At 44.5% G+C, this 27,447-nt stretch overlaps 1 protein-coding gene across 1 annotated transcript; it reads right to left on the minus strand.

Moving 5' to 3' along the window:
• Positions 1–9,346: 9,346 nt before the first annotated feature.
• LOC124114871 (SCO-spondin-like) lies at positions 9,347–23,870 on the minus strand. Its single transcript, XM_046475659.2, has 16 exons — positions 23,775–23,870; positions 21,917–22,006; positions 20,646–21,188; positions 20,289–20,474; positions 19,959–20,144; positions 19,642–19,827; positions 19,317–19,502; positions 18,550–18,747; positions 16,863–17,036; positions 15,995–16,180; positions 15,544–15,729; positions 14,660–14,854; positions 13,318–13,673; positions 12,369–12,477; positions 11,219–11,298; positions 9,347–10,186 (listed from the first exon to the last, which is right to left on the minus strand). The coding sequence occupies exons 2-16, from the start codon at positions 22,002–22,004 to the stop codon at positions 10,145–10,147; spliced, it is 2,901 nt and encodes a 966-aa protein (XP_046331615.2). The 5' UTR covers positions 22,005–22,006; positions 23,775–23,870; the 3' UTR covers positions 9,347–10,144.
• Between the last annotated feature and the right edge of the window lie 3,577 nt (positions 23,871–27,447).

The following is a 27,447-nucleotide window of genomic DNA, read 5'->3' on the forward strand; positions in this document are numbered from 1 at the left end:
TGCATAAGGACACTTTTCTGATTCGAACAACTTTAATATTCTCGATAAAGATTAGATTTTGAACTGTCATTAACAGTAGATATCCAGTTTCGATTAAACATATTAACAGCACAATCCTTCAACATACTTATGAAACTTTTTTACCTCCAGCTGGTAGCCAAACAAAACCGAAACCATAATATTTAATATTTGAAGCCCAGTTTTATACCCTATATTATCTGAATAAAGTAACACGGTGTACGTTTGTTCGGGGAGGCGGCCCTCGTGCATTGATTCTCTTTGACACCAGTATCGAACACTACGACTTGGGACCTAGGTTACGCCCCCCGAGTAGCAGGCAGCTCAATTCGCGAGAGGGAAAGAATTTGTGATTACAAGTATTCTAATACGTCTGTGCTTCAAACGTTGTTCACCAAGTGCAGGAGGCACGGGTGGCCCTGTCGTCTAAGGCGCCGCGATTCGCTGTGCAGAGTTGCGTCCCTTGGGCACGCCAGAAACCTATGATTGTGGGTTCGAATCCCGGTTCGCCCCGATTATGTTTCTAGGTTTGTCAGCACCATACCCGTGCTCCTGGGTTTCACCGAAGTGGTTAACGTCTGAGACCTGCATCAGTTCGGGCTTTCCTCCCACATTAAGCTGATACGCTGTGATATAACTGGAATATTGTTAAAAGCGGCGTTAAATCCAACTCACTCACTCTCTCATCCAGTGCAACATAAGCTCTTAGTGCACACGACATATGAGGGGTATTGATGACATGGTAATGACAGATAATTGCATTTTGACACAGCTTTGACCATGCCTTTTGTGAATGAGGCATACATATTGCGATGTATAGGGATTTAACCAGAAGTAAATACGCATTTCTATCTTGAAGTGTGTTAATTACGATATACACCAACCACACCGTTTTCAGTCATGTTTCTCTTTCCACACTGCCTCTCAAAGGGCTACGTCACAATGAAACTAAACTTCCTTGATTTAAAAAGGAGAAAAGCTAAAACGGGATCAATCCACAGTTAATTATCCTATTGATATACAAACCACGCATCTAATACACAACAATACCAATATATCCTGCAAAGTATATTTTTGAGCGCCAATAATGAACGTGTCTGGCCGAAGAAGCACAAGGTGGCTGGAACAATTTAAGACCTCACATATGAGGGGTCTAAACTTCCGGGTCACGATGAACTTGAGATTGCTTCACTACCAACAGTGTCTCACATAGAGAATCATGTTCTTCTTGTTCCGGAGCCTCGCTTGCTTTGGAACCTCATAGTAACCCATAAGATGCAAAGAGCATCCGAGACCGTTCCATCCAACAGCTTTACAACCAATTCTCTCACACTCTGCCTTACAAACAGTAAAGGTTAGTTTCTTGAATTCGCTGTGGTCATCAATAACGAAACCATAGACGCCGTCGAACCCAGGCCCGGAACGACTACACGCTGAAAACAATGTGCGAATTTGAAATGATAAATCAACTCTCTTCAGCAAGGAAGGAAGTGATGAACGATGTTTAAGGAAATGTTTGAGAGTGACCCAGGTAATGGTGTTTCCGACCTGTGAATTACCCGCGAACGGGTCTTTGGCGGCGACTCAGGAGGTATTCAGCTAACCTAATTGGAAAAGTGTTATAATTAATTTGCCCCGGGTTCACAATCTAAAGCATAACCTATCTCCCGGGGTTGTACAATCCAAAGCATACCCCCTTTCCCCGGATTGTACCAACCCAAGCACAACCTCTTTACCCGGCTAGTACATTATCAAGCATGCCCTCTTTCCCCGGGTTGTACAATCCAAAGCATGCCCTCTTTCCCCGGGTTGTACAATCCAAAGCATACCCTCTTTTCCCGGGTCGTACAATCCAAAGCATACCCTCTTTTCCCGGGTCGTACAATCCAAAGCATGCCCTCTTTCCCCGGGTTGTACAATCCAAAGCATACCCTCTTTTCCCGGGTCGTACAATCCAAAGCATACCCTCTTTCCCCGGGTTGTACAATCCAAAGCATACCCTCTATCCCCGGGTAGTACAATCCAAAGCATACCCTCTTTCCCCGGGTAGTACAATCCAAAGCATACCCTCTTTCCCCGGGTCGTACAATCCAAAGCATCACCTCTTTCTCCGGGTCGTGAATCCAAAGCATAATCTCATATGCAAAATTATATGAATGGACCACTGAAAATCAGTGATGACACCAGCTGTTCGCGAAAACGGTAAGCATGTCCTGCTCTACCGGTATCACCCGCCATTCATACAATATGCATAAAAAAAGTAAGTATTTAGTGCCTGACGCATAAGTCGTTAGAAATTTCCGAGGGAATTGGGTCTAACGCCGCTTTGAATAGAATATATAAGCTATATCACTGCGTGTCAGGCTGACGTTGGAGCAACGTTCGAGGTTGGGGGACAAACAGGGAGACCTACTTCTGCTGCATGCGTCCTCGGTGACGTTGTATGCGTACCCAGGCTTGCAAAGGCAGAATCTAGCCCGGGTGCACTCCATGTTCCGGTCGCCGCAGTCTGACGTCACCAAACAAGGGGAGAAATGCCCAACTGATCGGGAGACAAGCAGTATCATATATCATCACACAAAAAGACAGTATCATATATTATAACACGAACAGACAGTATCATATATTATCACACGAGCAGACAGTATTATATATTATCACACGAGCAGACAGCATCATATATTATAGCACGAACAGACAGTATCATATATTATAACACGAACAGACAGTGTCATATATTATAACACGAACGGACAGTATCATATATTATAACACGAACAGACAGTATTATATATCATCACACAAACAGACAGTATCATATATTTTCACACAGACAGTGTCATATATTATCACACGAAAAGACAGTATCTTATATTATCACACGAACTGATAGTGTCGCATATTATCACACGAACAAACAGTGTCATATATTATAACACGAAGAGACAGTGTCATATATTATCACACGAACAGACAATATCATATATTATCACACCAACAGACAGTATCCTATATCATCACACGATGAGACAGTATCATATATTATCACACGAACAGACAGTCTCATATATTATCACACGAACAGACAGTATCATATATTATCACACGAACAGACAGTATCATATGTTATCACACGACCAAATGGTGTCATATATTATCACACGAAAAGACAGTATCATATATCATCACACGAACAGACAGTATCATATATCATCACACGAACAGACAGTGTCATATATTATCACACGAACAGACAGTGTCATATATTATCACACGAACAGACAGTCTCATATATTATCACACGAAAAGACAGTATCATATATCATCACACGAACAGACAGTGTCATATATTATCACACGAACAGACAGAATCATATATTATCACACGAAAAGACAGTATCATATATTATAACACGAACAGACAGTATCATATATTATCACACGACCAAATAGTGTCATATATTATCACACGAACAGACAGTATCATATATCATCACACGAACAGACAGTATCATATATCATCACAGGAACAGACAGTGTCATATATTATCACAGGAACAGACGGTATCATATATCATCACACGAACAGACAGTATAATATATTATCACACGAACTGATAGTGTTACATATTACCACACGAACAAACATTAACACACGTGTGTATGTGTTTGTGTGTGTGTTTGTATGTGTCATTCATATACCCTCCACACAACCCTCACCTGACATACTTCTATCTTCTCCCTAACTGTCACGCATATAGATTTTCCCTACCTCATACACATATATATCCACCCTACCTGACACACATATATATCCACCCTACCTGACACACATATATATACACCCTACCTGACACACATATATATCCTCCCGACGTCTGTGGCTGGCAATAGTCCAGATCTCCACAGTGATGGTCTGCGCATGCTCCAGCGAGGGCCTTAAACATATCAGTTTGTGTGTGTTCAATTCAAAAATACGATGTTAGACATGTCACAACTTATCTAGTAAAAACATCCCCACAAAATGGTTTAAAACCCCAAGTAATTTGTGAACGTATATTTTCAACCATGAATATTTTATCCATGCAAGAGTACTTACTTTTGGCAAGATGGACCTTGGGAAGGCTGTGGCTGAGCATGTATCCCATTTTCTTGGCGGGGAATCGTGAGGGACATATTCTAAGATATGACACAGTTTCGATTTATGGGCGTATTTACATTCCTTTCTGAAGAGACATTGTGCAAGACACTCCATTGGTCCAAATCTGGATGGCACTGGTACTCGTTTTGGACGCGAAAGTCTTTGAGATGAACACTTGTACAAGCATAACAGCCCCACACATATGATACTGAATCTGACGTTGATGATTTTTAGAACAATTAATCCCACTGAAGGTTTAAGAGCACTAGAGACGTACATAGTGGTGTGTGCGCTCCTCAGGGCAAGTTGGTTGTGAAACTTCTAACTGTGGCAACATGATTCTGAACTTTGGACTTGGTCGAAAAGATCTAAGACAGATAAGGTCTCAATTGGTATTTACGTTGAGACAGATGGCAGCGATTGTATAGATGTGAATAGTTTAACCTTTACGTTTTAGCCTTTTGGCGGAGCGTGAGGATCATTTGACGTCATCTGATATAGAGTTGATGCAAATGGTGGCGGTTGTTGAGTTGACTAGGTAGAAGTTGAACTTCACGTTGAAGCTGATAGATATTATCGTAATGCTGAAGTCAACGCCCAGTTATAAACCTACTGCCATTGTATTGCGTATTGTATTGTAGATCATTCTATCTGGGAATAATCTCTGGGGAGGTATTACTTTTTCCTAGTAAGACCTGGTACGAGATGTGACTGTTTCCTAGTAAGACCTGGTACGAGGTTTTACTTTTTCCTAGTAAGACCTTGTACGAGGTTTTACTTTTTCCAAGTAAGACCTGGTACGAGGTTATAGTTTTCCTAATAAGACCTAGTACGAGGTTTCACTGTTTCCTAGTAAGACCTAGTACGAGGTTTTACTTTTTCCAAGTAAGACCTGGTACGAGGTTATATTTTTCCTAATAAGACCTAGTACGAGGTTTTACTGTTTCCTAGTAAGACCTAGTACGAGGTTTTACAGTTTCCTAGTAATACCAGTACGAGGTTTTACTTTTTCCTAGTAAGACCTGGTACGAGGTTTTACTTTTTCCTAGTAAGACCTGGTACGAGATGTTACTGTTTCCTAGTAAGACCTAGTACGAGGTTTTACTGTTTCCTAGTAAGACCTAGTACGAGGTTTTACTGTTTCCTAGTAATACCTAGTACGAGGTTTTACTTTTTCCAAGTAAGACCTAGTACGAGGTGTTACTGTTTCCTTGTAAGACCTGGTAGGAGGTTTTACTTTTTGCAAGTAAGACCTGATGATTTAAGTAACCGATGGAATTTGGACTTCGTGTTACAAACGTCCAATGTTTTAAAATCGAAGACAAGAAATGAAACCTTTTCATTATGGATGACGGGAATCTTCACATATCGTGTTAAGTTTTGTAACTCACTGTTGTCCCACTGAGCCACCGGTGCAGGAGCTCAAGAAAGGTTCAATTTTAGTTGTCATGACTTAGTTTCTGCTCTCGCACGCTTTGAACGCATTCCTTTTATACCGCGACGCACTGTATTGTTTCACTATAAGATATCTCGACGTTTTCTTATTTTTTCTGTTATTTCTTGGATTTAGACGTTTTCACGTAAAACAAGATTCAACCTTCAAGCCAGAGTATCTATGTGAAGGTCAGACAATCAACATACATCCTTCACACCGAGACTGAGTAAGCCCACTTGGTACCAGCATTATTCCCGTCAGTATATATAGATTCCATCGAACAGTGTATGTTTCCGGAGCTAAAGATAATAATAGTGACAGTAAACTGTTCCCCATTCGGTGATAAGCGTTATCTTTGAACGTCACATTAATAATAGAGAAGCCTTTTCGGTGGGAACTGTTATAGTATATCCACTCGGGGACCAGGAAAGAAGTTTTCTCATCTGTCTCGAAACTATGACGATTATTCATATACAGTCAAAGACCATGGTGATAGCTGATGCGGGTGACGGTATCAGCTACATCGGCTGTCCGCTAGAGCGTACATGGGTGGGCCACATCGGCTGTTGACTGGGGAGTCTCACGTTGTACATGGGTGGGCCACATCGGCTGTTGACTGGGGAGTGACACGGTGTACATGGGTGGGCCACATCGGCTGTTGACTGGGGAGTGACACGGTGTACATGGGTGGGCCACATCGGCTGTTGACTTGAGAGAGACACGGTGAACATGGGTGGGCCACATCGGCTGTTGACTGGGGAGTGTCACGGTGTACATGGGTGGGCCACATCGGCTGTTGACTGGGGAGTCTCACGTTGTACATGGGTGGGCCACATCGGCTGTTGACTGGGGAGTGACACGGTGTACATGGGTGGGCCACATCGGCTGTTGACTGGGGAGTCACACGGTGTACATGGGTGGGCCACATCGGCTGTTGACTTGAGAGAGACACGGTGAACATGGGTGGGCCACATCGGCTGTTGACTGGGGAGTGTCACGGTGTACATGGGTGGGCCACATCGGCTGTTGACTGGGGAGTCTCACGTTGTACATGGGTGGGCCACATCGGCTGTTGACTGGGGAGTGACACGGTGTACATGGGTGGGCCACATCGACTGTTGACTGGAGAGTGTCAAGGTGTACATGGTTGGGCGATATCGGCTGTTGACTGGGGAGTGACACGGTGTACATGGGTGGGCCACATCGGCTGTTGACTGGAGAGTGTCACGGTGTACATGGGTGGGCCACATCGGCTGTTGACTGGGGAGTCTCACGTTGTACATGGGTGGGCCACATCGGCTGTTGACTGGGGAGTGACACGGTGTACATGGGTGGGCCACATCGGCTGTTGACTGGAGAGTGTCAAGGTGTACATGGTTTGGCGATATCGGCTGTTGACTGGGGAGTGACACGGTGTACATGGTTGGGCCACATCGACTGTTCACTGGGGAGTGACACTGTGTACATGGGTGGGCCACATCGACTGTTCACTGGGGAGAACAACAGGACACATGGGTGGGCCACATCGACTGTTCACTGGGGAGTGACACGGTGTACATGGGTGGGCCACATCGGCTGTTGACTGGAGAGTGTCACGTTGAACATGGGAGGGCCACATCGGCTGTTGACTGGGGAGTGACACGGTGTACATGGGTGGGCCACATCGGCTGTTGACTTGAGAGAGACACGGTGAACATGGGTGGGCCACATCGGCTGTTGACTGGGGAGTGTCACGGTGTACATTGGTGGGCCACATCGGCTGATGACTGGGGAGTGACACTGTGTACATGGGTGGGCCACATCGGCTGTTGACTGGAGAGTGTCAAGGTGTACATGGTTGGGCGATATCGGCTGTTGACTGGGGAGTCACACGGTGTACATGGGTGGGCCACATCGGCTGTTGACTGGGGAGTGTCACGGTGTACATGGGTGGGCCACATCGGCTGTTGACTGGGGAGTGACACGTTGTACATGGGTGGGCCACATCGGCTGTTGACTGGGGAGTGACACGGTGTACATGGGTGGGCCACATCGGCTGTTGACTGGAGAGTGTCAAGGTGTACATGGTTGGGCGATATCGGCTGTTGACTGGGGAGTGACACGGTGTACATTGTTGGGCCACATCGACTGTTGACTGGGGAGTGACACGGTGTACATGGTTGGGCCACATCGACTGTTCACTGGGGAGTGACACGGTGTACATGGGTGGGCCACATCGGCTGTTGACTGGGGAGAACCACGTTGTACATGGGTGGGCCACATCGGCTGTTGACTGGGGAGTGACACGGTGTACATGGGGGGGCCACATCGGCTGTTGACTGGTGAGTGACACGATGTACATGGTTGGGCCACATCGGCTGTTGACTGGAGAGTGACACTGTGTACATGGGTGGGCCACATCGGCTGTTGACTGGGGCGAACCACGTTGTACATGGGTGGGCCACATCGGCTGTTGACTGGGGAGTGACACGGTGTACATGGGGGGGCCACATCGGCTGTTGACTGGTGAGTGACACGGTGTACATGGTTGGGCCACATCGGCTGTTGACTGGAGAGTGACACTGTGTACATGGGTGGGCCACATCGGCTGTTGACTGGGGCGAACCACGTTGTACATGGGTGGGCCACGTCGGCTGTCGACTGGGGAGTGACACGGTGTACATGGGCGGGCCACATCGGCTGTTGACTGGTGAGTGACACGGTGTACATGGTTGGGCCACATCGGCTGTTGACTGGAGAGTGACACTGTGTACATGGGTGGGCCACTTCGGCTGTTGACTGGGGCGAACCACGTTGTACATGGGTGGGCCACGTCGGCTGTTGACTGGGGAGTGACACGTTGTACATGGCTGGGCCACATCGGCTGTTGACTGGAGAGTGACACTGTGTACATGGCTGGGCCACATCGGCTGTTGACTAGGGAGAACAATAGGACACATGGGTGGGCCACATCGGCTGTTGACTTGAGAGAACAATAGGGCACATGGTTGGGCCACATCGGCTGTTGACTGGAGAGAGACACGGTGTACATGGTTGGGCCACATCGGCTGTTGACTGGAGAGTGACACGGTGTACATGGGTGGGCCACTTCGGCTGTTGACTGGGGAAAACAATAGGGCACATGGCTGGGCGACATCGGCTGTTGACTTGAGATCACCAAAGGGCACAAGGGTGGGCCACATTGGCTGTTGACTCCCACCGCTTTCCCAGATGGCTTGATTTAACTCTCGCTATGCTGATGATTCAGGGCACACCTGTGTTAATCCATGTAGTAACATCAACGGCCAATAATTGTTGGACTTATCTCCGTCACACGTGGTATACCCTATGTGTAAACCAGAAGGTTTCCCTGGCTTGCAGTGAGTACTATGTATACACTGTATCATTTGGTTGCGGACAAGTATGTGTACATTTATTTACAAAAGATGTGGTTTAGAAAGTACGTCTCCTTAATGGATTGCCACGAGTCTTCAGCAACTCATGCTTAACGTAAGAGGCGACTAACGGGATCGGGTGGTCAGGCTCGTTGATTTGGTTCATGCATGTCATCGTATCCCAATTGCGTAGATCGATGCTCATGATGTCAATCACTGGACTGAATAGTCCAGATTAGATTATGTACAAATCGCCATCATTTAGCGCCATTGAATACGTTCGGCGTTAAACAAATACATAAACTGTCACGAATGGGTATTTGAAAATCATAAACTATGTATCACATATTATAAAGGTTAACATTCCAACGAAAGAAATATAATTGCAAAGCATTTTATTTATCAAGTACATAATAATCATCATCTTTTACACATCACAATCACAATTCTTTAATCCTATGGAACCATTTACACAAGAGAAGTTACATACTGATGCAGATACACACATCCAGGAACGCAAGCTCAGACATTCTGTTTTAGGAACGACGCCACATGACGTTATCCGTGACATCTTTAATTTTGCAATGCACTACTAGTGTTTGACATTTCATCCTTCTGATGTGACTAAGTCGGGACCCGTGAAGATCCGGGCTAGAATAGGTCTTCAGCAACCCATGCTTGCCGTAAAAGGCGACTATGCTTGTCGTAAAAGGCGACTAACGGGATCGGGTGGTCAGGCTCGCTGACTTGGTTGATGCATGTCATCGATCCCAATTGCGTGGATCGATGCTCATGATTTTACAGACCGCCGTCATATAGCTGTAATATTGCTGAGTGCGGCGTTAAACAACCAACCAACCAACCAACAACCAAGTCGGACACCGGTAAATCTCGACAATACCAATCTCGACGTAAGAACCTCAGCAGTGAAAGCAAACGTTACTGTTCAATCGAATAACGCACTACGGATATACCGAACTGATCTATTAGGTAAACTACACGTCGTGACATCCTGATATGCTCTTATACAAAACGTTTCTTTACATTCACACACTCATCCATACGTCATAATTTAAATGTCATTTATATAAAAATGCTTATAAGATAAAATTGGCCATTCCTGGCATGGCTCGTGTTGAAAGCGCGCTGGGTTCGCATGCTGAGACGGCCTCGTGACTAGGCCTCGATGACGTCAGAGCGGCACATGGACACCGTGAACTGTAAGGTAAGTGAAGATGTATTATAAAGGTGGACACAATAAACTGGGTCTTTATACTCAGTCCTGATGAATATCTATCGTACTACTACTACTACTACTACTACTACTACTACTACTACTACTACTGCTGCTGCTACCGCTACTAATACCACTACTACTACTAAAGGCACTACCACTAGTACAACTAATACTACCACGAAAGTCCTACCCTATATACTATAACATGGACCTACGATAATCCTACCCTATATACTATAACATGGACCTACGATAACCCTACTCTATATACTATAACATGGACTTACGATAATCCTACCCTATATACTTTAACACAGATTTCAATACAATGATTTTGTTGTTTTCTGTCAAGCAATCGGTCGGTCCAGTTGTCTGCCAACTGCGGATCTCCGGAATCCATATAGTGAAATCAAATCAACATCATCTAAAATATATAGTGTTCTGTCCCTGAAAACACGTTCTCATGCTGTTCATTTTATTTGTGGCATCTAATACAGACGCATGAGTCGTCATGGTTTGTTTGTTTTCAATTGCGAGGCAGGAGCTACTTTAGTAGCGCCCTGGAGCTTTCGTCGATGTAGAGTAATTTTACGACGCAGCGCGAACTACCAGGTCATTGTGAAGCGGCCTTAATAGTTATGATGTGGTTTGGAGTGAGTGAGTGAGTTGGATTTAACGCCGCTTTTTAACAGTATTCCAGTTATATCGCGGCGTGTCAGCTTAATGTGGGAGGAAAGCCCGAGATGATGCAGGTCTTAGACGTTTACCACTTCGGTGAAACCCACGAGCACGGGTATGGTGCTGACAAATCTAGAAACATAATCAGGGCGAACCGGGATTCGAACCCACGATCATCGGTTTCTGGCGTGCCCAAGGGACGCAACTCTGCACAGCGAATCGCGGCGCCTTAGACGACTGGGCCACCCGTGCCCCTATGTGGTTTAGAAGTCGTTCAGGAGGTCGAAGCGCGAAGAGCGTTTCGTAAAATGTCACCCTGCCTTCTGTATGCTCACCTCGTCAATTTCTCCTGTAAAGTTGTCATAGCCTGTGCCCCGCCCCACCTGCATGGCGCACTGGCTCTTGGCAATGTCACCTGGAAAACAAAGTGATCAATTGAAAAGCTAAGATGGTGGTGATGTCCCATATACAAGAGCTACAGACAAGCTAAGATGGGTGTGTCCCATGTACAAGAACTACAGATAAGCTAAGATGGTGGTTTTGTCCCATATACAAGAGCTACAGGGAAGCTAAGATGGTTGTGTCCCATATACAAGAGCTACAGATAAGCCAAGATGGGTGTGTCCCATGTACAAGAGCTACAGATAAGCTAAGATGATGGTTTTGTCCCATATACAAGAGCTACAGGGAAGCTAAGATGGCGGTGTTTTCTTTCGCATGTACAAGAGCTACAGATAAGCTAAGATGGCTGTGTCCCATATACAAGAGCTACAGACAAGCTAAGATGGTGGTGTCCCATATACAAGAGCTACAGACAAGCTAAGATGGTGGTGTCCCATATACAAGAGCTACAGACAAGCTAAGATTGTGGTTTTGTCCCATATACAAGAGCTACAGGGAAGCTAAGATAGCGGTGTTTTCTTTCGCATGTACAAGAGCTACAGACAAGCTAAGATGGTTGTGTCCCATATACAAGAGCTACAGACAAGCTACGATGGTTTTGTCCCATATACAAGAGCTGCAGACAAGTTAAGATGGCGGGGTTTTCGCATGTACAAGAGCTACAGGTAAGCTAAGATGGCGGGGTTTTCGCATGTACAAGAGCTACAGACAAGCTAAGATGGCGGGGTTTTCGCATGTACAAGAGCTGCAGACAAGCTAAGATGGCGGGGTTTTCGCATGTACAAAAGCTACAGACAAGCTAAGATGGTGGGGTTTTCGCATGTACAAGAGCTACAGACAAGCTAAGATGGCGGGGTTTTCGCATGTACAAGAGCTGCAGACAAGCTAAGATGGCGGGGTTTTCGCATGTACAAAAGCTACAGACAAGCTAAGATGGTGGGGTTTTCGCATGTACAAGAGCTACAGACAAGCTAAGATGGCGGGGTTTTCGCATGTACAAAAGCTACAGACAAGCTAAGATGGTGGGGTTTTCGCATGTACAAGAGCAACAGGTAAGCTAAGGTCTTGTCAGATATTCATTACCTGGACAGGAAATGTTTTTAGTCTTGCTTCCAACCTTGGCCGTCATGTTACCGCCGTACAATGTCAGTCTACAGTTAGTCATAGACCGGCTCCTGTAACCCACGACGGTCTGGAAGAAAAACATATTCCATTACAATAAAAAATCAGTTTCATAGTGGTCAAAACTCCTGACCTAAAGGAAAAATGAGTAAGTGAGTGAGTTGGGTTTAACGCCGCTTTTAACTCTATTCAAGTTATATCACGGCGTGTCAGCTTAATGTGGAAGGAAAGCCCGACGTGATGCAGGTCTAAGACGTTTATCACGAACACGGATATGGTGCTGACAAACTAAGAAACAATATAAGGTCGAACCGGGATTTCAACCCATTATCAGAGGTTTCTGACGTGTCCAAGGGACACAACTCTGAACAACGAATTGCATAAAGCCACCTGTAGATAAGATCCAGTACAAGTTAAGGGTGATATAACACAGGTGAGACTCGATAAAAGAGCATCTCGTTCTTCCATATATATAGTTTGTGTCCCAGACCCCAAAGAATATATTTAAAAAGGAGACCAGTTCAGTCTAGAAAGATTTGGCAAGACTGGTCCTGAAATTAAGGATTGTTCTGGGCTCCATTTGGATTTTGATATTTATATTTTGTAGATATATATTATTAAATAAGATTACTTTTTATCTGAGACTTAATGCCAGTCTACCAGGTCTACAGTACTTTGGGATGAGGAGAACCAGCCTTTGACACAGTGAAACCTCGTTCATCCGGACGGGACCCCAGTAAATCGATCAGAGTTAGGTAAATATATAATTCCGGATTAACGAGTCTCGATTGTTGAGAAGTGTCCTGTGTATGTATGTATTCGTCCCTATAGGTAATCGCTATAAAAACTAGGAATCCCGACTAACAGGGTTTCGCTGTAATCTCCTAACATAACAGCCTGGTCTACTCACTTCGTAGGGCAAAGAGAGCGTACATTCCGCCTCATTCTTGTTCCTCAAAATGAATTCCACCGTCGACGATGTCTGAATGATGTAGATGGACCCCTGTCGACCACAGTCGGCATTGCTGACGATAGCCTGTGGTCTGTCGGTGTTTTCGCCCCTCCGCAGAGAGAAAGATATGACGAGCGTGCTGCCGATGTCGACGTTAGAGAAACGAGGGATGCGGAGTCCAGAGTCGCGAGAGAAGGAGGCAGCACCGTCATTGATGGTGACGCCTTCGTTCTGGATGTAGGTGTAACGTCCGGAGTAGTCGCTGAGGTCATCGTTGCAAGGGAGGTACACTTCCGGTTGGCACACTGCGGTAGCTGTAATACAATGCACTCTTGAAACTGACCCTCCTGAATCGGGTACTACAGAGGCAATATAACTCATAAAATTATCATGGTTGGTTGGTTGGTTGGTTGGTTGGTTTGTTGTTTAACGCCGCACTCAGCAATATTCCAGCTTTATGACGGCGGTCTGTAAGTAATCGAGTCTCGACCAGACAATCCAGTGATTAATATCATGAGCATCGAGCCACGCAATTGGGATCGATGACATGCGTCAACCAAGTCACCGAGCCTGACCACCCGATCCCGTTAGTCGCCTTTTACGACAAGCATAGTCGCCTTTTACGGCAAGCATGGGTTGCTGAAGACCTATTCTACCCATGAATCTTCGCGGGTCCATAAAATTATAGTTATAACACTCCGATATTTGTATATAGGCATGGGAATAGGAAACTGGAAACTGCGTCGTTTGAACATGACGTCATCCTGTTACTTTTTAACAAGGCGATCGCAACTTGCAAACTATAAAAACGAATTAGGTTGGACTTTAAATCAAATCGCCACTGTGACCTGCAGGCTTGAGAATTTTTTCAGAATCTGTGAGCAACCATGTGATATGGGTGAAAAATCACATTTTGACTTCTTATTATTTTTTTAAACTGCAGGAACTTAGCCATACAAAAATAAACTTCACAAGCTTCAATTCATATTTATTACTGAGATCTATGGCATCAAACATTTGGACTCATTTTCTGCAAAGTCCAAATTTTCCGACCAACAGCTGTTTATGTGATGATTGCAGATTTTAAATATAATATCTGATCGTTTGAAAGTACACATGTATGCTGACATTTTTGAAATAGTGTTTTTATTACATAACAAACGAACGAGAAACGCGTAAGAATGTTGACGTCAAACGTCTTTATGACGTCACAGCACAATTGTATCCTGGTACCCATAGCGTCCCTTTTCTCCTGGTGGGACACATATATTTTACATAGTGTTTTTATAGATTCACTCACCAGACGCAGATGTGGTTGTGACGGCGGGGACGACAGAGACGTTTGACGCGATACATCGACATCCGGCGACACGAAACTCTGTTCCAGTAGGACATGGTCTCTCCATCCAACCGTGACCACTTACGAACTGTTCGTACACAGCCGTGTTCCCGACAACCTCCCGACAATCGGAACTAGCTGCTGATGTTGTGGACTCTGAAACGTGAACGGTTGCCATGAGAACGGCCTCATCACCTGTCTACTTTGAAAAGCTATTTGTCGTCATTTTCTGAATGTGACATACGCTACGGTGACTACACCGAAAAATAAATGAAAATTTATCCCCGGTATGCCATGCTATGCTATGCTACACAACGCAACGCTACGAACCCATATGCTATGCTATGCTATTTTACGCTACGCAATGTTACTAAACCATATGCTATGCTATGCTATGCTACACAACGCAACGCTACGAAACCATATGCTATGCTAGGCTATTTTACTCTACGCAATGTTACAAAACATATGTTATACTATGCTATGCTATGCTATGCTATGCTATGCTATGCTATGCTATGCTATGCTACACAACGCAACGCTACGAAACTATATTCTGTGCTATGCTATTATACGCTACGCAGTGTTACGAAACCATATGCTATGCTATGCTATGCTATGCTATGCTATGCTATGCTATGCTATCTTCATTAAATTAACCAAAAATTAATTCAAAAGTTAGCTTTAACAAAGATTTATATTACAATAACTCCAAAGAAAATAAACAAGAAATATACACAAAAGCTTTACAATTAAATTCAAAATTCACAAAATGTGTGAACGGTATCATGGACCGTATACTATCAGAAATATGTCCTTCGTGTAAATAGTAACCAGTCCGCTACCTGGGCATGGTTCTGTATTGCAGACTTGGGACGTCACATCACTGGCAGACCCTGCGCAGTACCCCCCACCATAGGCAGGAGTAGGGTTAGTGCAGGTGCGACCCCGGGACACCGACCTCGAGCCACCCCCACAAGTTGCTGAACACGGGGTAGCCGTCGACGCCCACTCTGACCATCCTCCGTGCACTACAATAAAGGAATAAAACGTCAGTAGTTTCTACAACGTCGTATACGGCGAACCGGTACTAGTTGTAGTAGTGCTTTATCAGGGGTTATTAAAAATAATCATTGTTCCATTTTTCTTTTTTTGGGGGGGGAGGGATTTGATAAAAAATGAAAACGATTCCAGGCAAAAACGTTTTTTGTCTTGAAATAGTGACCCCAACATATAACGTCTGTACCGAAAATTCAAGCTAGTTCTGCGGGGTTTGAGCGGTAGCGCATCTCTTACCTGGGCAGTGGCTAGTACTGCAAGATTCTGTGTACGTCGCCGACGTTGCTCCTACACACGACTGTCCTCCATGTTGGGGAGGTGGGTTGGTGCAGGTCCTGGTCCTGGAGATGGTTCTAGATCCTCCTCCACAGGATGCAGAACATACGGTCACTGCATCCGTCCACAGAGCCCAGCCTCCATTGACTGCAATAATACAAGTTAGCATACATCACACGTGGTTATAACCCTGCTATGACAGCAATAATACAAGTCAGCATACAGCACACGCGGTTATAACTCTACTATGACTGCCATAATCAAAGTTAGCATACAGCACACGCGGTTATAACTCTGCTATGACAGCATAATAAAAGTTGACACGCAGAAAGTGCGATAAATCTAAGATTGAATTATTACTGTGGTTTTTTTTCAAATATGTTTAGGCCACACAGTTACATTGTCCGTCTGATTGGTCAAGCTTGCGCCGACTAGCTTAGTTGTATTGTGACCATATGTTGCCTGGACGTCCAACACATGTGTCATGGTCGGCGTTCCCATCTCCCTGAGCTGAAGTCGTTATATAAATACTGTTTACCATTAGCTGTGATTTATGACTAAATTAGTGAGTGAGTGAGTTGGGTTTAACGCCGCTTTTAACATTATTCCAGTTATATCGCGGCGTGTCAGCTTAATGTTTTCGAGGAAAGCCCGAAGTATTGCAGGTCTAAGACGTTTACCACTTCGGTGAAACCCACGAGCACGGGAATGGTGTTGACAAACCAAGAATCATAATTGGGGCGAATCGCGGCGCCTTAGACGACTGGGCCACCCGTGCCCCTTCATGACTATATGACATGATGTATCTATATGCTTCATAGTTGCTTACCAGGAATATGTACATATGAAGTGTCACAGCGACACAGGGCGGCTTTAAACTCGGTTCCAGAAGGGCATGGCCTGTTCAACCACCCGTGACCATTGACATACAGCTGGTACACAGCCTTGTTGCCGGCAACCTCCCTCTTTCCATTACAAGCACTAGGGGCGGCTGTTGTTGGTGCTGAAACAATGAGTGAGTGAGTGAGTGAGTATGGTTTTACGCCGCTTTTAGCAATATTCAAGCAATATATGAACAGGGGAACAAGAAATGGGTTCATACATTGTACCCATGTGGGAATCGAACCCGGGACTTCGGCATGACGAGCGATCCCTTTAACCACTAGACCACCCCATCGCCCCCTGAAACAATTTTCCATATATACGCTGAAGATGTGCCTTGATTTTAGTGCACCCGATGAGGCTGGAATTGTCAACGTTCGACTTAACTGATACTGAAGTATATCAGCTTTTTCATTCCCTTATAAACACTCCGACCGCCTCCGTGGTCTAGTGGCAGAGCGTCCGCCCGGAGAGCGGAAGGTCCGGGGTTCGATTCCCGGCCGCGTCATACCAAAAGACGTTAAAAGATGGTACTTGTTGTTACCCTGTCTGGCGCTCGGCATTAAGGGGCTAAAACAAGGACTGGGCGGCTCGGAGTCAGTATACTGTGTCTGAGTGGGATATTCATGTTAAACTGAGGCATGGTATCTCAGTGAGCTAGCACTATAAATCGGCATCAGTCCGGACTAGTACAAGCAGCCACACACACACACATACACGTGCATGCACGTCGCTATATAAGTGCAATAATCTTGGACGCGACGTTAAACCCCATTTCACCTCACCTCGTCTCTAAACTATCCATTCATTGTAACGTTCTAGATCCATACTAAAATAACACGTCAACGCCAGAGAATGATCACTCTCGATTACCTGCCGAAACAGATTCCTTCGAGCGTAAAGGCAAAATAGTGCTAAAAATTACATGAGTGAGTGAGTTGGGTTTAACGCCGCTTTTAACAGTATTCCAGTTATATCACGGCGTGTCAGGTTAATGTGGGAGGAAAGCCCGAAGTGATGCAGGTCTTAGACGTTTACCACTTCGGTGAAACCCACGAACACGGGTATGGTGCTGACAAAACCTAGAAACATAATCGGGGCGAACCGGGATTCGAACCCACAATCATAGGTTTCTGGCGTGCCGAAGGGACACAACTCTGCACAGCGAATCGCGGCGCCTTAGACGACTGGGCCACCCGTTCCCCCTAAAAATTACATGACTGAAGCACTGAAAGTCCATGCAGACACCAGGTGTTCGTGAAAAGAGTCAATCTCTTTAAAATCAGATCTTAGTTTTCGCTACCGCTAAACAAAGATCTGAGGACATCCCATTACGGGTCAGGTCAGAACGACCTTTCGCGAATTTTGACCGACCAATTACTGACAAGAAATCGACATTGGCCAATAAGAAGGCAGCTTTCTCGAGCTTTACGACACTAGTTTCAAACTGACGACTACGCTTCGAAAAATATTTTGACGTATTCTCGGTTAAAAAATTTAAAACTGATAAGAAGAACATTCTGGAATGGCTTATAGATGCATAGATTGTATGGATATAATCATAAAACCTGTTACTGTCGTTCGGAATACCCCGTGTTAATAAATCGTGATTGCATGATTATACAACACATTACCTGGAGATGGGGAACCGCATGAAACAGCACTAGCAAGTTTACAGGTGAGGTCGGTCTGGTCCCAGAGCGTCCCGGGGGCACACGGCCTGACGATGGGCTGGGAGCCTTCCTCCCAACACTGAACGTACCTAGAGCAGTCAGAGGGGTAGGGCATATACCCGATACCATTGGCATACAGGCAGCCGTCACACAGGTCCACTGGAACAAAGAACAACGACGCTATTAACCAATAATAAAGCAAAACAATAAAAAAGTAATAAGTTAGTGGAGGATCTGTTGATTTTAAACCACGATTCTCTCTTGGAGTATACACGGTATGGCAAGACTGTGAAACCAGGATTGCGTGAAATCATTTCAGTAATTTCATGAAAACCCTGTTTTTGACAAGTTTATATAATCCCTAAAATATTTAGGGAAATATCCTAGCATCGAATCTAGAAAGGTTAAACGATTGTCTTCGGAACTGCAAACGAGGGAGTGTATGAATGTTCTTTTACGTCGCATCCAGCAAGGAAAATGATCAAGTTTCATAAGCTGTACACAACCGTGTAGGTCAACCTGTGGTTTCATTGCACGATCAATGCTTTCGAGGCTCGGTGACACTCAATCAACCACGTCACACACAGCTTAGTATCTCAACGAATGACTTTAAGCACCAATCATTAATACGTGTCCCTCCACATGTATATGGTATCGATTCTAGTTTAGTCCCCGAAGTTAACAGAACATTTACGGGGGATATCTGTTTCCCGTGATAGAATATATACCTTGACATTCATCAGCGTTACAGCTCGATGTAGAACTCTGGGTTGACTCTCCTACACAGTCCGCTCCGCCGTTGCTTGGAGCAGGGTTGGTGCAGGTCCTCGTCCTGGTGATGGTTTGAGATCCTCCTCCACACGACGCTGAACAATCTCCGGTTAGAACCGTCCACACAGACCAGCTTCCATTTACTATAACGACATAGTTATTCACGTCATTATTTAAAAGCTATCGGTCTGTACATTATATCTGTAACGCTGATGCACACATTACTCGGTGAACGTGTTACATCTTACATTAAGGCGTCAAGCGGAAGGATAATAAATCTACCTGGACATCCACCAGAGTTGCACTCTTCTGAATCCTCCTCTTTCGACTCTCCTACACAGTCCTCTCCACCGTTGCTGGGAGCAGGGTTGTTGCAGGTCCTCGTCCTGGTGATGGTTTGAGATCCTCCTCCACAAGATGCTGAGCACGTGGATGTAGATTCAACCCATTCACTCCAGCTTCCGTGTACTACAATAATGTATATTTCACGTCATCATCTAGAAGCTAAATGACTTACGTTAATAGTGTTTAATTCATTATGGATTACGGTGATGCACATAGTATACAGGGTGCCAAGCTGAAAGCTCTTTGAACCTTACCTGGACATCCACCAATATTGCAGGTTTTGTTAGTGACCTTGGTCGCGGGCCCCACACAGTCCTCTCCACCGTTGCTGGGAGCAGGGTTGGTGCAGGTCCTCGTCCTGGTGATGGTTTGAGATCCTCCTCCACACGACGCTGAACAATCTCCGGTTAGAACCGTCCACACAGACCAGCTTCCATTTACTATAACGATATAGTTATTCGCGTCATTATTTAAAAGCTATCGGTCTTGTCTGTACATTATATCTGTAACGTTGATGCACACATTACTCGGTGAACGTGTTACATTTGACATTAAGGCGTCAAGCGGAAGGATAATAAATCTACCTGGACATCCATCAGAGTTGCACTCTTCTGAATCCTCCTCTTTCGACTCTCCTACACAGTCCTCTCCACCGTTGCTGGGAGCAGGGTTGGTGCAGGTCCTGGTCCTGGAGATGGTTCTAGATCCTCCTCCACACGACGCTGAACAATCTCCGATTGTAACTGTCCACTCAGACCAGTTTCCGTCAACTGTAAATGTTTGAAATAACTGGCTTATAACCATATAATTCTACTGTTCGAAATACGCTCAAAATGGAGTGAAAGGTTGATATTGTCGCAATTGTTTGAATGGCAATGTTTTTCAAACTATTTCCGATTTATTTAAAATTTCATTAAAAAGAGGAGATCATCAGTACACACCTCTGCACACTCTCTGGACCAGGGCTAAAACATTGTCAAGAAGTTCATCAAAGTCATTCAGCTTCAAGACATTTCCCAGGGAGGAGGCGATACCGTTAAGTTCTGTTGTGTTGATGGAAAATCCGACCCCGACAGCAAACATGTTGAGCCCTGCTTTTCTGGCGGCAGCTGCAGCAGTTTGGGTTGCTGCCGGGTTCTTAGATCGCCCATCGGTGATGACGATGCCGACCTTGGGAACATCAGCACGGCCCTGATTCTGCATCATGTCAGTCATCCTCCGAATACCGAGATGGGTTGCTGTCCCGTCCTTGGGGTGGCCAAACTGGGAGATCTCTGACCTCAGGGCAGCACTATTGCTGCTGAGTGCTGCTGTTTCAGAAACAGTTGAACTGTACACAACAGCTCCAAACATCGTTCCTGTCTCACTCAGGTCGAGAGCATCCGATATCTGTATTACGGCCTTCTTCAGTTTGCGGAAATCGGCATCATCGATACTGTCGGAGCCGTCGACAACGGCAACAACATCAAGCAGGTTCTTGCACCCTTTGATTAAAAAATATATAGCAATGAGAATGGACATAGCATCACTTTATATGGGATGCTCTGAAGGCTCCCACCATTCTCATCTCTTAGATCCGTTGTCCCTTAAATTATTCTCGTAAATGGGGCGACGCATGACTCTTTACTTTTATCCAGATATAAAACATAAAGTGAACAGTTTTAGCAGCCGATACATTCCTTACGAACATCTGGTGTCATAACGTGGACACAATTTATGGATAAAAACTTCCTTATTTCACTATAATGGCGACGTTTAGGTATAGATCTCTGCTTGACAACGGTATAAGGATTTATACCAAAACGTTGCCATAACAGTAAAATAAGGACATGTTTATCCATAAATTGTGTCTATACTTTGTCATCCGTAAACTCCTAAGAAATGCCTATCAGACAATGCATCTGGTGTCATCACTAATTTTCATTGATTCTTTCATATAATTATCACCGCAAACACATATTTGATAAAGATAGATGGTGACGGCCTGCTTCATGCCAAAGATTCTTCAAATAATGGTGTTAAAAGTAACGTTTTTAGTGGTACAGCACTACGTCCCTTGTTCGATTGTCTCCCTTTCGGGATTGATCAGATTCAAATCTCTGAGGTGGTTTCCGTCAGTTCAAAAACAGACAATCAAGAGTCATCTTCCGGGAACTTCAGACAGCTACAATATCGCCAGCATTACACGACATCTACATCAATGTATACTCACTTGGTGACATACTTGTACAGGCTCCACCGCCGATGAATAACGCCAGCCACAGCAGAACCACGGGACTCGTCAACTTTATATTACCCATCACTGATAAGGATACAGAACAGAACATGAAGTCCAGACGTTTAAGCTGTGATAATAAATAGTTAACTAGAGTACGGGTATAAGAGAATATGATTTTACGCCGCTTTTGGCATTATCACAGTTATACCACGACTGGGGAAAGTACAAAACAGGCTTCACACATTGTACACACGTTGGGAATCGAACCCGGGCCATCGGCGTGAAGAGCGAACGCTTATGCACTAGGCTACCCGACGCCCCTATTCATGTATGGGCGTTATTAAAAAACAAAACAAAACAAAAAACGGCAACAACATCATGCAGGTTCGGTCATCCTTTGAAAACAATATATAGAAATAAGACTGGACCTAACATTACTTTTAGGGAATGCTTTATATGGGATGCTCTGAAGCCTCCCACCCATTAAAAAGCACTTTTACAGTTGTACACCAAACAGGAACTGTCATGGCAAGATGTTAACAGCAGTTATCAGCCCTTGTTGTGTACATGAACAGGACTTGTTTGATCGTCCGAGAAATTTCTGGATGTGACATTTATTAAAGGCATATATAAGAGCGACAGAGGTCAATTTGAGGCCTTTAAGACCTGACCCGACCAGTTTCTAATTTACTTGTCAAGTGTAGTTTTGATACCTATTTGTAGACATCGCATTCCTGCCACTTTCAACACTATTTAGGATTCACGAACTGAGAAAGGCATCTTTCAAGTCATTCAACAGTGAAAAAAGTGAGTGCAATAACATTAACCCTATGGCCTGTTACTTCTTGCGTCACCTATTGTATTGCCTTCTTTATCGTAAACATAAAACTGCGTGATTTAATATTATTTATTGATTATTCATTGATATTAAGTCTTCATTTAATTATTTATTGATTTTGTATTTATTAGGTTTAATGGTTTTTAACGGTACAAACCCGGGTTATTTTCTGAGTTGAAACCACTCTCATGAAATACGAGTTGGCAACATGCTTCACATCAAAATACAATGCTGAATGAGTATGGGGCCATAATGTTGAAGAGCAGGTTCAGATAAATTACTTGATCAAGCAAATTGAAGTCGTTAAAGCATCATTTGGTCAGCATAGTCATGGTCTATAATGTAAATCAATGTACCAGTTAATACTTTGAATAGAACTTCAGCAACCAATGCTTGCCGCAAAATGCGACTATGCTTGTCGTAGGAGGCGACTGACGGGATCGGGTGGTCAGGCTTGCTGACTTGGTTGATCCATGTCATTGCGTGGATCGATGCACATGATGTCAATCACTGGATTGTCTGGCCCACACTCGATTATTTACAGACCGCTGTCATATAGCTGGAATATTGCTGAGTGCGGCAAACAACAAACAAACAAACCATATAAATACAATGTCTCAGTGTTACTCGTGGCTGCAACATCTGGACCAACACGGGATGTGACCCGTGAAGATTCGGGGTAGAATAGGTCTTCAGCAAACCATGCTTGCCGTAAAAGGCGACTATGCTTGTCGTAAGAGGTGACTAACGGGATCGGGTGGTCAGGCTCGCTGACTTGGTTGATGCATGTCATCGATCCCAATTGCGTGGATCGATGTACATGATGTAAATCACTGGATTGTCTGGTCCAGATTCGATTATTTTCAGACCGCCGTCATATAGCTGGAATATTGCTGAGTGCGGCGTTAAACAACAAACAAACAACACGGGATGCTGACACCAGAGTGCAGACCATTGTAAATAATGCCACTGGTCATCAGCTCAGGTTATAATTGTTTAGGGTACTTCACCTACCTGTGGTGCGTTCTCTTCCAGAAATGTTTCGTTAAGTCTGCAATCTGAAGACTCTCTGTTGGTTTGTGATGGCGAGAGAGGCATATATATACCAATACACACTCCCACATGCCCATAGCAATTCTTGGAAGTCATCACAATGATACAATGACGTCATGCTCAGTTCTCATTGGCTGATGCCCCTCTGCCTCGTTTCAGCATGATATTTTCTTACAGTTATCTCTTACCAAATTACCATAAAGTATTGTTAAAGGTATTGTCATTTGTTAAAGTTGCTATTTTCGGACTGGAAGCCGGATTGGGAGAGTTGTTGTTTTGTTGAGAAACTACTCAACCAGAATTACCCTGACTAGGAGGAGGAGAAGGGGGCGGGGATTTACAAAGGGGAGGGCGAATGTCTTGTCCTCTCTACCCTGTACCCGGATAGGTTGTGGGACGAGGCACTGTCAATTGGCAGACGCTGTATCCGGTTTTTCAAAGAACACCATAATGGTCCTGTAAGACAATCCTTGTGGTGTAGATCGGTGTCAAGTTAATCCTACTGTGAACATGGGCACCAGACCATGACGACAACCCACCCGGAGCTCAGTGATAACGCGATCATTTACTACTACAGACGCAATGACAAACAGCCAGCTATTCCCGTGCGACTGAGTTTATCCAGACGGTCAGATTCTGCTGTTTGGATGACCGGACGTTCGCGTTCCTGTCCAGAAGTATTGTATTCCCCATTTAGGACAATTGTAACTGTCCGCCGGACAATCAACTTATCAAATATTCGGCAGGATTCCTGTTTAAAGACGTGAAAATATAAATTTGCTCTTCTTAATAAGGTACAGTTGAAAAATAATACACTTTTATCTTTGAAATGTTGTACAAAAAATCGGACCGAACAACTGCGTAATCATATGGCATAATATGATTTGCCTTAAACAGTTAAACAAAACAGTTTTAACTTTTACACCCTATGGAATGTTTTGCGGCATATATTCGAGTCTGATTATTTTTTGGAACTTACGGTTTGAACTGAACGAGAAGTAAATTGAATCTGTTCATCTCCCGAATTTGGCAATCAGCATGTTATTTCAGGATGGGTTTGCAATCCTGTTTCATCTAAAAACATGTACGTGTTAATACTGTGAATATATTTGCCAAATAAAGTTCCTTTCACTCTTTCCTTCCTACAGCATGTGGTAGTTGGGAAGTGGTAAAGATGAGGTGAAAAGGGGTTCAACGTCGCGTACAAGATTATTGCACTATATAGCGGCGTGCATGCACGTGTGTGTGTGTGTGGCTGCTTCCGTTAGTCCGGACTGACGTTAGTCCGGACGATTTATAGTGCTAGCCCACTGAGATACCATGCCGTAGTTTAACATGAATACCCCACTCAGACACAGTATCCTGACTCCGTTCAGTCCTTGTTTAAGCCCCATAATGCCGAGGACCAGACAGGGTAACAACAAGTGCCATCTTTTAACGTTTTTTGGTGTGACGCGGCCGGGGATCGAACCCCTTCCGCTCTCCGGGCTGACGCGCTACCACTGGACCACGGAGGCGGTCGTAACGTGTGAGTCTTACGGGGCCACGTAAACCATGTTGCCATGAATATTCCATGAGTTAGAGAGATGATCTATGTAAATTATTTCTTTGATTGTTTGTTGTTTAAACGCCTCACACAGCAATATTCCAGCTATATGACGGTCTGTTAATAATCGAGTCTGGACCAGACAATCCAGTGATTGACATCATATCTTACGATAAGCGTGGGTTGCTGAAGCCCTTTTCTACCCCGGATCTTCACGGGTACTTTGTAAATTAAATGACGAATACTAGACTATATCAAGTGCGGATTTCGAGAAAACGGATAACATGCTGTGAAGTTTGGATCAGGCATAGGTGTAAAGATCATATTTGAAAAAAGTTTACAAATACATACAAAGTGCATGTACGCGGATATGATACCTAAGAGCCCATATATATGCAAAACATGAGTTGAATATCTACCATATACTTGTTTCTTGGAAAAGGGATATAATATTTTTTTTGAATTAAAATGAAATCACTGCTGATTATTTCAACACATTAAGATAATGTAGTCTGTAGTCAAGTCGTCTGAGGCGTCGAATCTCGATTTTCAGAGTTGCCTCCCTTGGGTACTCCAGAAACTTGTGATTGTGGGTTCGAATCCCGGTTCGCCCCGATTATGTTTCTAGGTTTGTCAGCACCATACCCGTGCTCGTGGGTTTACCAAAGTGGTAAACGTCTGAGACCTGCATCACTTCGGGATTTCCTCCCACATTAAGCTGCCACGCCATAATATAACTGGAATACTGCTCAAAGCGGCGTTAGACCCAACCCACTCACTCACTTCCAAATTTGTACATATAGTATCCTTGCCGAGTTCCTGAAAGGCTAACACTTACACAGGGGTCATTGTTTCTTCCTGTTCAACAACGTTAAATACTTGAATGACATTTATTACAGTCGCATTAATATCATCATAACCTAATAAATCGCTGGTGTCATTCATATCTAGTTTCATTGCATTGATCAATAAGAAGAATATTAGTATAGAGTACGGAGCTATAAGGTCCACTACGTTTTTTCACACATGAACTGAAACATCATGCAAACGAAATACTACTATGTCTCGATGTATGTTTGCATATTTGTATTTTTTAAAGTTTCAAATAGAAAAACAAATTATTAATGAAAACTGGTTCAAATATTTACAAATTATGTGTGTAATTGATTATGATAATATACTCTCCAAAACAGAAACGCAAAGCCAGATTTGTGTGAGGTAAGAAAATTCATTTATACGTAGGATCGGTACAAGGTATTGAGCCAAAATGTTGTGGAGAGAACACGTGGTGATTGTTGTCATCTAAGTTATCGGTACATTGGAAAAGTCCAAGGTGAAGGTCAGCTATCATCAATAAAGCCCCCGTTGGAATCGATAGCGTTCTGACATCTTCTGCCCATGAAAGAGACGAGTATGCGAATCACATCCTGGGGAATGGTAGCCCACTTGGCCTGCAACGCACAAGCCATCTGCTGGGGTTGTGGTTGACGTCGGCGTAGCCGTCTATCCAATTCATCCCACAGGTGCTCTATCGGGTTCAAATCCGGGGATCTGGAGGGCCAGGGGAGAACATTTACGTTGTTGTTGTGTAGACAGGCTCTTGTGATCCGTGCTGTATGCGGTCGAGCGTTAGCCTGCTTGTATACACCGTTGCCGTTGGCGGCAATTGTGATGACGTGTGGTAGGAGAATTTCGTTGATGCAGTCTTTGTTGACGATGTGTCGACTCAATTTGACGCGTCGAACAGGACGTCTTGCTCGTAGACCTGCTGCTCTTAAACGGTTTTGTACGGTCTGGTCGGAGATACTGCGCAGTCCGGGTATTTGGGATGCGTTGAAGTGGCTGTGGTCGTCCTGTGGCGCAGTCGGATGGTTACTCTTGGTCATCCCGACCTTGGCCGATCACGTGTTGACTCATGCTGTTGAACCGACCCCATAGTCTTGTGACGGTGCTGGGCGCTACATTGAAAACCATGGCTACAGCTGATCGGGATTCCCCTGCCTGAAAGCGGCCTATGACGTTGTATTTTTGCACTTAATCTTGGCATTGTGTTGAAATGTCACTGTTCGATTGACACAAATGCCAGGC

This window comes from Haliotis rufescens, unplaced genomic scaffold (genome assembly GCF_023055435.1).
Source record: "Haliotis rufescens isolate VD_foot unplaced genomic scaffold, xgHalRufe1.0.p SCAF_109, whole genome shotgun sequence".
NCBI classification, from domain to species: domain Eukaryota; kingdom Metazoa; phylum Mollusca; class Gastropoda; order Lepetellida; family Haliotidae; genus Haliotis; species Haliotis rufescens.